At 46.3% G+C, this 12,882-nt stretch overlaps 1 protein-coding gene across 2 annotated transcripts in view; it reads left to right on the top strand.

Moving 5' to 3' along the window:
- LOC140937385 (nucleolar protein 6-like) overlaps positions 1–12,882 on the top strand; it is a 49,829-nt gene that overhangs the window by 16,025 nt on the left and 20,922 nt on the right. For both annotated transcript variants that reach the window (XM_073386940.1, XM_073386941.1), the window contains exons 3-6: positions 9,864–9,983; positions 10,636–10,815; positions 11,489–11,657; positions 12,657–12,800. In XM_073386940.1, the coding sequence (XP_073243041.1) occupies positions 9,864–9,983; positions 10,636–10,815; positions 11,489–11,657; positions 12,657–12,800 (613 nt within the window). The remainder of the gene's footprint in view (positions 1–9,863; positions 9,984–10,635; positions 10,816–11,488; positions 11,658–12,656; positions 12,801–12,882) is intronic.

Genomic DNA, 12,882 nt, shown 5'->3' with positions numbered 1-12,882 from the left:
TGTAACTCCTTGTAACCGTCTTTAACCCCTTGTTACCCCCTGTCACCCTGTCTAACCCCTTGTAACCCCCTGTCACCACCCTGTAACCTTTTGTAACCCCTTGTAACCCCCTGTAACCCCTTGTAACCCCCTGTCACTTCTTGTAGCCCCCTGTAACCCCTTGTAACCCCCTGTAACCCCTTGTAACCTTCTGTAAACCCTTGTAACCCCCTGTCACCCCCTATAACCCCTTGCAACCTTCTGTAACCCCTTGTAACGCGCCGTAAACCCTTGTAACCCCCTCTCACCCCCTTTAATCCCTTGTAACCCTCTGTCACCCCTTGTAACCCCCTGTAACCCCTTCTAACCTTTTGTAACCCCCTGTAGCCCCTTGTAACCTTCTGTAACCCCTTGTAACCCCCTGTCACCCCCTCTAATCCCTTGTAATCTCCTATCACCCCTTGTAACCTCCTGTAACCCTTGTAACCCTCTGTCACCTATCGTAACCTCTTGTAACCCCTTGTATTTTTTTGTAACCCCTTGTAACCCCCTGTAACCCCTTGTAACCTTCTGTAACCCTTTGTAACTCCCTGTAACCCCTTGTCAACCCCTGTCACCCCTCGAACCCCTTTTAATCCCCTGTCATCCCTTGTTGCCCCCTGTAACCCCTTGTAACCTTCTGTAACGCCTTGTAACCCCCTGTCACCCTTTCTAACCCCCTGTAACCCCCTGTATCCCCCTATCACCCCTTGTAACCTTCTGTCACCCCTTGTAACCTCCTGTAACCCCTTGTTACTCCCTGTAACCCCTTGTAACCCCCTGCCACCCTTTGTAACCCCCTGTAACCCCCTGTCACCGCTTGTAACCCCTTGTAATCTTCTTTAACCCCTTGTAACTCCCTGTCACCCTCTCTAACCCCTTGTAACCCCCCGCAACCCCCTATCACCCCTTGTAACCTGCTGTAACCCTTCTAACCCTCTGTCACCCCCTGTAACCCTTTGTAACCCCTTGTAACCTTCTGTAACCCCTTGTAACTCCCTGTAACCCCTTGTCACCCCCTGTCACCCCTCTAACCCCTTTTAACCCCCTGTCATCCCTTGTCACCCCTGTAACTCCTTGTAACCTTCTTTAACCCCTTGTAACCCCCTGTCACCCTTTGTAACCCCTGTAACCCCCTGTATCCCCCTATCACCCCTTGTAACCTTCTGTAACCCTTGTAACCCTCTGTCACCCCCTGTAACCCCTTGTAACCTTCTGTAATCCCTTGTAATCCCTTGTAACTCCCTGTAACCCCTTGTCACCCCCTGTAACCCCTCTAACCCTTTTTAACCCCCTGTCATCCCTTGTAACCCCTTGTAACCTTCTGTAACTCCTTGTAACCCCCTGTCACCCTCTGTAACCCCCTGTATCCCCCTATCACCCCTTGTAACCTCCTGTAACCCTTGTAACCCTCTGTCACCCCCTCTAACATCTTGTAACCCCCTGTCACCCCTCTAACCCCTTTTAACCTTCTGTAACCCCTTGTAACCCCCTCTCACTCTCTGGAACCCCTTGTAACCCCCTGTAACCCCCTGTCACACCTTGTAACACCCTGTAACCCCTTGTAACCTTCTGTAACCCCTTGTAACCCTCTGTCACCCCGTGTAACCCCTTGTAACACCCTGTAACCCCTTGTAACCTTCTGTAACCCCTTGTAACCCCCTGTCACCCCCTGTAATCCCTTGTAACCTTCTGTAACCATTGTAACCGTCTGTCACCTCCTGTAATCCCCCGTAACCCCTTGTAACCTCCTGTCACCCCTTGTAACCCCCCTGTAACTCCTTGTAACCGTCTTTAACCCCTTGTTACCCCCTGTCACCCTGTCTAACCCCTTGTAACCCCCTGTCACCCCCTGTAACCTTTTGTAACCCCTTGTAACCCCCTGTAACCCCTTGTGACCCCCTGTCACTTCTTGTAGCCCCCTGTAACCCCTTGTAACCCCCTGTAACCCCTTGTAACCTTCTGTAAACCCTTGTAACCCCCTGTCACCCCCTATAACCCCTTGCAACCTTCTGTAACCCCTTGTAACGCGCCGTAAACCCTTGTAACCCCCTCTCACCCCCTTTAATCCCTTGTAACCCTCTGTCACCCCTTGTAACCCCCTGTAACCCCTTCTAACCTTTTGTAACCCCCTGTAGCCCCTTGTAACCTTCTGTAACCCCTTGTAACCCCCTGTCACCCCCTCTAATCCCTTGTAATCTCCTATCACCCCTTGTAACCTCCTGTAACCCTTGTAACCCTCTGTTACCTATCGTAACCTCTTGTAACCCCTTGTATTTTTTTGTAACCCCTTGTAACCCCCTGTAACCCCTTGTAACCTTCTGTAACCCTTTGTAACTCCCTGTAACCCCTTGTCAACCCCTGTCACCCCTCGAACCCCTTTTAATCCCCTGTCATCCCTTGTTGCCCCCTGTAACCCCTTGTAACCTTCTGTAACGCCTTGTAACCCCCTGTCACCCTTTCTAACCCCCTGTAACCCCCTGTATCCCCCTATCACCCCTTGTAACCTTCTGTCACCCCTTGTAACCTCCTGTAACCCCTTGTTACTCCCTGTAACCCCTTGTAACCCCCTGCCACCCTTTGTAACCCCCTGTAACCCCCTGTCACCGCTTGTAACCCCTTGTAATCTTCTGTAACCCCTTGTAACTCCCTGTCACCCTCTCTAACCCCTTGTAACCCCCCGCAACCCCCTATCACCCCTTGTAACCTGCTGTAACCCTTCTAACCCTCTGTCACCCCCTGTAACCCTTTGTAACCCCTTGTAACCTTCTGTAACCCCTTGTAACTCCCTGTAACCCCTTGTCACCCCCTGTCACCCCTCTAACCCCTTTTAACCCCCTGTCATCCCTTGTCACCCCTGTAACTCCTTGTAACCTTCTTTAACCCCTTGTAACCCCCTGTCACCCTTTGTAACCCCTGTAACCCCCTGTATCCCCCTATCACCCCTTGTAACCTTCTGTAACCCTTGTAACCCTCTGTCACCCCCTGTAACCCCTTGTAACCTTCTGTAATCCCTTGTAATCCCTTGTAACTCCCTGTAACCCCTTGTCACCCCCTGTAACCCCTCTAACCCTTTTTAACCCCCTGTCATCCCTTGTAACCCCTTGTAACCTTCTGTAACTCCTTGTAACCCCCTGTCACCCTCTGTAACCCCCTGTATCCCCCTATCACCCCTTGTAACCTCCTGTAACCCTTGTAACCCTCTGTCACCCCCTCTAACATCTTGTAACCCCCTGTCACCCCTCTAACCCCTTTTAACCTTCTGTAACCCCTTGTAACCCCCTCTCACTCTCTGGAACCCCTTGTAACCCCCTGTAACCCCCTGTCACACCTTGTAACACCCTGTAACCCCTTGTAACCTTCTGTAACCCCTTGTAACCCCCTGTCACCCCCTGTAATCCCTTGTAACCTTCTGTAACCCTTGTAACCGTCTGTCACCTCCTGTAACCCCCTGTAACCCCTTGTAACCTCCTGTCACCCCTTGTAACCCCCTGTAACTCCTTGTAACCGTCTTTAACCCCTCTTTACCCCCTGTCACCCTGTGTAACCCCTTGTAACCCCCTTTCACCCCCTGTAACCTTTTGTAACCCCTTGTAACCCCCTGTAACCCCTTGTAACCCGCTGTCACTTCTTGTAGCCCCCTGTAACCCCTTGTAACCCCCTGTAACCCCTTGTAACCTTTTGTAACCCCTTCTTACCCCGTGTAACGCCTTGTCACCCCTCTAACACCTTGTAACCTTCTGTAAACCCTTGTAACCTCCTGTCACCCCCTATAACCCCTTGTAACCTTCTGTAACCCCTTGTAACCCGCCGTAAACCCTTGTAACCCCCTCTCACCCCCTTTAACCCCTTGTAACCCTCTGTCACCCCTTGTAACCCCCTGTAACCCCTTGTAACCTTTTGTAACACCCTGTAGCCCCTTGTAACCTTCTGTAACCCCTTGTAACCCCCTGTCACCCTCTCTAATCCCTTGTAATCTCCTATCACCCCTTGTAACCTCCTGTAACCCTTGTAACCCTCTGTCACCCCTTGTAACCCCCTGTAACCCCTTGTAACCTTTTGTAACCCCCTGTAACCCCTTGTAGCCTTCTGTAACCCCTTGTAACCCCCTGGCACCCCCTATAACCCCTTGTAACCTTCTGTAATCCCTTGTAACCCCCTGTCACCCCTTGTAACCTCCTGTAACCCCTTGTAACTCCCTGTAACCCCTTTGTAACCCCCTTCCACCCTTTGTAACCCCCTGTAACCCCCTGTCACCGCTTGTAACCCCCTGTAACCCTTTGTAATCTTCTCTAACCCCTTGTAACCCTGTCACCCTCTCTAACCCCTTGTAACCCCCCGCAACCCCCTATCACCCCTTGTAACCTCCTGTACCCCTTGTAACCCTCTTTCACCCCTTGTAACCTCCTGTAACCCCTTGTAACCTTTTGTAACCCCCTGTAGCCCCTTGTAACCTTCTGTAACCCCTTGTAACCCCCTGTCACCCCCTCTAATCCCTTGTAATCTCCTATCACCCCTTGTATCCTCCTGTAACCCTTGTAACCCTCTGTCACCCCTTGTAACCCCCTCTAACCCCTTGTAACCTTTTGTAACCCCCTGTAACCCCTTGTAGCCTTCTGTAACCCCTTGTAACCCCCTGGCACCCCCTATAACCCCTTGTAACCCTCTGTAACCCCTTGTAACCCCCTGTCACCCCTTGTAACCTCCTGTAACCCCTTGTAACTCCCTGTAACCCCTTGTAACCCCCTGCCACCCTTTGTAACCCCCTGTAACCCCCTGTCACCGCTTGTAACCCCCTGTAACCCCTTGTAATCTTCTGTAACCCCTTGTAACCCCCTTTCACTCTCTCTAACCCCTTGTAACCCCCCGCAACCCCCTATCACCCCTTGTAACCTCCTGTAACCCTTGTAACCCTCTGTCACCCCTTGTAACCCCTTGTAACCCCTTGTAACTTTTTGTAACCCCTTGTAACCCCCTGTAACCCCTTGTAACCTTCTGTAACCCCTTGTAACTCCCTGTAACCCCTTGTCACCCCCTGTCACCCCTCGAACCCCTTTTAACCCCCTGTCATCCCTTGTGGCCCCCTGTAACCCCTTGTAACCTTCTGTAACGCCTTGTAACCCCCTGTCACCCTTTGTAACCCCCTGTAACCCCCTGTCTCCCCCTATCACCCCTTGTAACCTTCTGTCACCCCTTGTAACCTTCTGTCACCCCTTGTTACTCCCTGTAACCCCTTGTAACCCCCTGCCACCCTTTGTAACCCCCTGTAACCCCCTGTCTTCGCTTGTAACCCCCTGTAACCCCTTGTAATCTTCTGTAACCCCTTGTAACCCCCTGTCACCCTCTCTAACCCCTTGTAACCCCCCGCACCCCCCTATCACCCCTTGTAACCTCCTGTAACCCTTCTAACCCTCTGTCACCCCCTGTAACCCCTTGTAACCCCTTGTAACCTTCTCTAACCTTTTGTAACCCCTTGTAACCCCCTGTAACCCCTTGTAACCTTCTGTAACCCCTTGTAACTCCCTGTAACCCCTTGTCACCCCTCTAACCCCTTTTAACCCCCTGTCATCCCTTGTCACCCCTGTAACCCCTTGTAACCTTCTTTAACCCCTTGTAACCCCCTGTCACCCTTTGTAACCCCCTGTAACCCCCTGTATCCCCCTATCACCCCTTGTAACCTTCTGTAACCCTTGTAACCCTCTGTCACCCCCTGTAACCCCCTGTAACCCCTTGTAACCTTCTGTAATCCCTTGTAATCCCTTGTAACTCCCTGTAACCCCTTGTCACCCCCTGTAACCCCTCTAACTCCTTTTAACCCCCTGTCATCCCTTGTAACCCCCTGTAACCCCTTGTAACCTTCCGTAACCCCTTGTAACCCCCTGTCACCCTTTGTAACCCCCTGTGTCCCCCTATCACCCCTTGTAACCTCCTGTAACCCTTGTAACCCTCTGTCACCCCCTCTAACCCCTTGTAACCCCCTGTCACCCCTCTAACCCCTTTTAACTTTTTGTAACCCCTTGTAACCCCCTCTCACCCTCTGGAACCCCTTGTAACCCCCTGTAACCCCCTGTCACACCTTGTAACTTCCTGTAACCCTTGTCACCCTCTGTCACCCCGTGTAACCCCTTGTAACACCCTGTAAGCCCTTGTAACCTTCTGTAACCCCTTGTAACCCCCTGTCACCCCCTGTAATCCCTTTTAACCTTCTGTAACCCTTGTAACCGTCTGTCACCTTCTGTAACCCCTTGTAACCCCTTGTAACTTCCTGTCACCCCTTGTAACCCCCTGTAACTTCTTGTAACCGTCTTTAACCCCTTGTTACCCCCTGTCACCCTGTGTAACCCCTTGTAACCCCCTGTCACCCCCTGTAACCTTTTGTAACCCCCTGTAACCCCTTGTAACCCCCTGTCACTTCTTGTAGCCCCCTGTAACCCCTTGTAACCCCCTGTAACCCCTTGTAACCTTTTGTATCCCCCTGTAGCCCCTTGTAACCTTCTGTAACCCCTTGTAACCCCCTGTCACCCCCTCTAATCCCTTGTAATCTCCTATCACCCCTTGTAACCTCCTGTAACCCTTGTAACCCTCTGTCACCCCTTGTAACCCCCTGTAACCCCTTGTAACGTTTTGTAACCCCCTGTAACCCCTTGTAGCCTTCTGTAACCCCTTGTAACCCCCTGGCACCCCCTATAACCCCTTGTAACCTTCTGTAACCCCTTGTAACCCCCTGTCACCCCTTGTAACCTCCTGTAACCCCTTGTAACTCCCTGTAACCCCTTTTTAACCCCCTCCCACCCTTTGTAACCCCCTGTAACCCCCTGTCACCGCTTGTAACCCCCTGTAACCCTTTGTAATCTTCTGTAACCCCTTGTAACCCTCTGTCACCCTCTCTAACCCCTTGTAACCCCCCGCAACCCCCTATCACCCCTTGTAACCTCCTGTAACCCTTCTAACCCTCTGTCACCCCTTGTAACCCCTTGTAACCCCTTGTAACTTTTTGTAACCCCTTGTAACCCCCTGTAACCCCTTGTAACCTTCTGTAACCCCTTGTAACTCCCTGTAACCCCTTGTCACCCCCTGTCACCCCTCGAACCCCTTTTAATCCCTTGTCATCCCTTGTGGCCCCCTGTAACCCCTTGTAACCTTCTGTAACGCCTTGTAACCCCCTGTCACCCTTTGTAACCCCCTGTAACCCCCTCTATCCCCCTATCACCCCTTGTAACCTTCTGTAACCCTTGTAACCCTCTGTCACCCCCTGTAACCCCTTGTAACCCCTTGTAACCTTCTGTAACCCCTTGTAACTCCCTGTAACCCCTTGTCACCCCCTTTCACCCCTCTAACCCCTTTTAACCTTCTGTAACCCCTTGTAACCCCCTGTCACCCCCTGTAACCCCTTGTAACCTCCTGTAACCTCTTGTAACCCCTTGGAACCGTCTGTTAGCCTGAGATCATGCCCTCTCCCTATTATCCCTTTATGTCTCTCACGGGAAGAGGGCATGATACATTTGTTTGTCGGATCACATGTAAAAAAGCCAGAATCTGGACTTTTTTCTGATTGGAAAGGAAACAATACGGATGATTTGCGCCGTTCCGATTGGCCAAAATGCCGCCATCCGTTAGTTGTTGTTGATTTCAGTCTGCATTTTTGCTCGCGCAATGAGCAGTGAATACGCACACGAGTTCGTTATGAAATTTCTGCCAGCTGAGTTTTCTTGAATTTGAAGGCTGCCTAAATAGAAATTTCATCCATTGAAGAATTTTCCATCTCATCGTATACTTAAAATTCACCGATCATTTGAATGCAATTTGATACCGGCTACAAGTTACAGAAGCGACAAAAGGGTTCACTTTTCAAATAATTCATGAATGGAATCTTGACCTGGTTTGACTGTAATTCCTCCTTCACAAACCTGCGAATTATTCTGAGCGATCTTCGCTTTCACAACACCTTTCAGGTGCTTCAGCCTAATTTTTTTTTCACTTCTTTCGGTACAGTACGAAGTCAACGAGCTTTAACCAGTAAAGTCTTTATTATTTGTAGCTGTTAATTAAAGGTACGGCAGCTCCAGCTAGCAGTATTTCATCACAAAAACAACACATATCCCTTATGGTAAACGCTTATTGGCTAATAACATGACAGGTCAAGCAGACGTTAGATTATGTAAATTAGGGGGTGGTTGACGGCTTGTTAAATAAATGTATCAGGCGTTATTTTTTTCCCTCTCGAGCCAAAGAAGCAAAAAAGCAAAAAATAACGCCTGATCTCAGGTTAACCGTCTGTAACCCCTTGTTACCCCCTCTCACCCTCTGGAACCCCTTGTAACCCCCTGTAACCCCCTGTCACACCTTGTAACTTCCTGTAACCCTTGTAACCCTCTGTCACCCCGTGTAACCCCTTGTCACCCCTTGTAACCCCCTGTAACCCCTTGTAACCTTCTGTAACCCCTTGTAACCCCCTGTCACCCCCTGTAATCCCTTGTAACCTTCTGTAACCCTTGTAACCGTCTGTCACCTCCTGTAACCCCCTGTAACCCCTTGTAACTTCCTGTCACCCCTTGTAACCCCCTGTAACTCCTTGTAACCCTCTGTAACCCCTTGTTACCCCCTGTCACCCTGTGTAACCCCTTGTAACCCCCTGTCACCCCTTGTAACCCCCTGTCACCCCCTGTAACCCCTTGTAACCCCCTGTAACCCATTGTAACCCCCTGTCACTTCTCGTAGCCCCCTGTAACCCCTTGTAACCCCCTGTAACCCCTTGTAACCTTTTGTAACCCCTTGTAACCCCCTGTAACCCCTTGCCACCCCCTGTCACCCCTCTAACCCCTTATAACCTTCTGTAAACCCTTGTAACCCCCTGTCACCCCCTGTAACCCCTTGTAACCTCCTGTAACCCCTTGTAAGCTCTAGACAAAAAGGAGAGATTTTTTCGATGATGCATGTGGTATGGCACAGAATTTGACTTTAATATATTGTTTATCCACTTACATACCAGAATAGTGCCTTTTAATGCCCCTGTTTTTACTTTATGCTCCAAAATGGAATTTAAGTGGACACACGCTATTCAACCCATGATAGCTCAATCCGTACAATTTAGTAAAATTGCCAAAAAACTGAACATAGATTTCTGCCAATTTTTTTCTCATCAAAAGGAAGCACTGTCCGTATTAAAATCATGAAATGAAAAATGGGCGTCACCGTACTCGTTTTTGCATTAGTGCTGTAGAAAGTGCGCACCAAATGCATTTTCTCCAATTTTTGAGAGAGGACTGGGGTGCGTTTGAAAATAGAAATTATGTATGTGAAAGGGGGAAGAAAGTATTAAAAACTCTGTTTTTACCGACTTTACATCGAGATATCACATTTAGGATACAATGTGATAAAGAAAGCGTTTAAATGAAAATCAAAGTGAGTAAGCAGTCTAAGCACAAGTTAAACATCCACTATCGAGGTTCTCCATGAAGAAGTCGAACTCAGCAACACGAGTACTGCTTACGTTATGCACATTCCCAATGCATTGAATCTCACCTCGGCAAGAAACAACCGCAAGCAAAAATTCCAATAGCGTTTCTCTTCAGTCAACTTCATTTTAACAATGTTACTTCACATGCTGTTTTTTATGGCGGCCATCTTGTTATGCACAGTAAGAGATGCACAGTGCAAAACTGGGGAATCACCTTAACTTTGTGTCTAATTCCTCCACCTTTGCAGTAAGGTCTTTCTGTAAACACATGTACATATGTGCTCAATGTCAGTCTGAATAATTTTCGTTAGCACTTAAATTTTTTGCCACTTTTTGGATATGTGAGAATAAATTAGGCTAGTGGTATTAATAAAATTTTCTTTTTCAGATAACTGAGCTTCTCTCAGAAGTACAACCAAAAAAGAGCAGAAACAAAGCTCTTGATGAAGTTTTGCATGAACTGAATGCACTCTTGTTGTCGTTACCAGATGGCAAACAGGAACATGAGGTACAGATGAACACATACATGTACATATGAAATTATGCTATCTATGTATTTATATTTTTGTGAATGTGTTTGCACACCAGCTAACATGTGTTTATGTTCTAGTTAAAATTTGTTACTTTTTTCTCCCTTTGGTGGGATGCTGTCTTTTATTACTTTACTTACCTCTCTTCACCACTTTGTAACAATTATTATACTGCAAGGTCATGGTTTTCTTTAAGGTTTTAAGTAGATGGAGGTTTTGGTTTTTGCATGAGCAGTAAATGTCCAAAACAATAATTTTTTCTTGTCATATTTAAAGAAAAGGAAAACCATTTCTGGCGAGCACTTCCAAAATTTTTTTCAGTTGCCAGATGGCACCTGTATCAAACAGTTAATTTCAAACCCTGCTTTCAATAATAATTGTCTATTAACCCTATTACCTGTATTCATTATGTAATGATTATCATGCAAAATGAGGGCTAGGAGACAAATATTTAAGGAAACTGATAAAGCAACCAGTATCAAACCATTTTTTAACCTCAATTTAATAATGACCTTCAGCATTCATCTTAAGGAGTGTTTATCTAGACAGTCTGATTAAGTAACGTTAAAGGAGTAACAGTGCTTAACATACTCTGTTGGTTAATATAGTGGTTTTCTTTTTACAATGTAGGTATCAGATCATTCATGGCTACCAAAAGGAGCCAAATTTCCCCTTCCATCACCTCCCGCTCCAGTGAAAGGAAAATTTCGTTTTCAGAGACCTGCCAGTGTTAAAGTTGTAGGAAGTTATCTTCTTGGCACTGTAACAAAACCAGATTTGAATGTGGATATTGCAGTTCAAATGCCAAAGGTAATTAGAGAGATTTGACAATTTTACAGGAAAATCTATCCCCATTGTTTACAAGATCCTTTGTTTTTGGTTTATGTGTCTCATCTTTACTTACATGTAAAGGGCCAGTTGGTTGTTCAAATTTTGGTGTTTGAGGATGTGACTAAGGAAAATTAAAGCTTTGCCACGTAAGCAGACGTTCTTAGTAGTCAAGCTGGCTTTTTTACTCAACTGCACCCTCCAAATTGCCACATATCTTTGTCTTATATGAGCCATTAGTAAGATGTTTCTCAGCAGGTAAAATTAGCCCACAGCCAGCTCTAAGCAACATGACTGTCTGTTTTTTGGAAAACGTGTTCCCTACCCCTTGTATTTTTTACCCTTTCAGCTAAACATATGACATGCTTGTGCAATGGTGCATGCTAATTAAGCAGGCTACTGTAATATTAATTTAATGTTGTTAATTTAAAGTTAATGGTATGTTTACACACTACCACACCACAGTCACTTTTTTATTATTAACAACAATTATTAAACTCATCGCCAATTGCGATGAGCTTGGGAACTGGTGCCTTAAAGGTTACATGTAAACATGAGCCTGAGCACCTTAGCCATAGCAAGGAGGTATCCATTATTTTTATTAATTATTAACTATTATAATTTATTGCTTATTATTTATTGCCCTTCACCTCAGGAGTGTTTCCAGCCAAAGGACTACCTAAACTTGAGGTACCATCACAAACGAGCTCTTTACCTGTCAACGATTGCATCACATCTGAAAAGGAGCTCTTTGTTCGAGAGTGTTAAGTTTAGTCACGTGAATGGAGAGGTGTTGAGACCAATCCTGCTTCTTAAACCCAAAGGTGAAACATTAATTTTATTAAAAATATTTAGTTTGCCCACCAGCTAACGATTACAAGTTGGTCTCAAAAGTTATTCATTGTAGAGCTGATAGTAGACAATTATTGGATGAGGTCGGCTTCGGCTGATAACACTAACCTAGACCTTGATTATTCCGGATATCACAAAAACCGAATCTAATAATTGTTTTATTATACTTTATCTTCAAGTAATTTCTCAATTTCTTGCTGGGTCGATGAAGCGAATCGAGAAGCCATTCTTACTTCGCTGTTCGCGAACTTGACATTGCTGTCCGTGCACTTGACATTGCTCTTGGAAATCATGCACTGCGCGTGCAACCTACAGATTATTCACTAATCTGTAGGTACAGATTAGTGAATAATCTGTAGGTTGCGCTGTTTCCCAGAATTCACTGTAGGCTTTTAGCCAATGAGAAGACAGATAGTGACTACAATGTATAGTAATGAAATTAATAGTGTCAGGACAATGAAAAATTTATATCATCCAGCATATTTGTGCTAACTTGTCACAATTTTGGTTTTGTATGTATAACAAGAAGTTTTTTGACAAATTTTTAGTAGCATTTCATAGCTCCTGTACAGGTAGTCTAATGACTTGCTTAAATGCTGAGGCTGGTGTATTCTTCCTTCTTATTTAGTTTTGGACTTGAATTCTGAGAAAAAGGCATGCTAGTTCTTGTAAAGTCTTACAAATGTAGTCTTTCATTACCATTCAATACCCTCACAATGAGAAGATAACAATGTTAGTGAAAATCTTTCAAGGGTATATTATTCACACTATGCTAAATCATGAAAAGGCAATTATGGTAAACTGATGTGCATATTATTTTGAGTGATATTCTTGTGGTTTATACTTGACTGGCCAGTCATATGATAAAGAGAGTAATAATAATTGCAAATGTATCTACCTGTCACTATTGGGCCCTTAGGCTGATACCCGCAACTTAATTATTTAGTGTGATTACCTGATTTCTCTTACAGGAAAAGCAGGCAAGCAGTTTATTATTAGATTGCACTTGTGTTTATCTGATGGCACATTCAAGCCTCACAGATTTGCCCCAAACAAGAATAACATCAGACAACAGTGGTTCAAAGGTGAAGAGGGCACAGCAGATGATGGTGTTGGTAAGTTGCTCTAAAAGTAAATCCAGTTTACGCTGCCCTGAATATCCTATGCATCTCACTAACAAAATATAAAATTTGTGGT

This window comes from Porites lutea, chromosome 5 (assembly GCF_958299795.1).
Source record: "Porites lutea chromosome 5, jaPorLute2.1, whole genome shotgun sequence".
NCBI lineage: Eukaryota > Metazoa > Cnidaria > Anthozoa > Scleractinia > Poritidae > Porites > Porites lutea.
The sequence above is the reverse complement of the archived record's forward strand: the minus strand, read 5'-3'. Positions and strand labels throughout refer to the sequence as shown.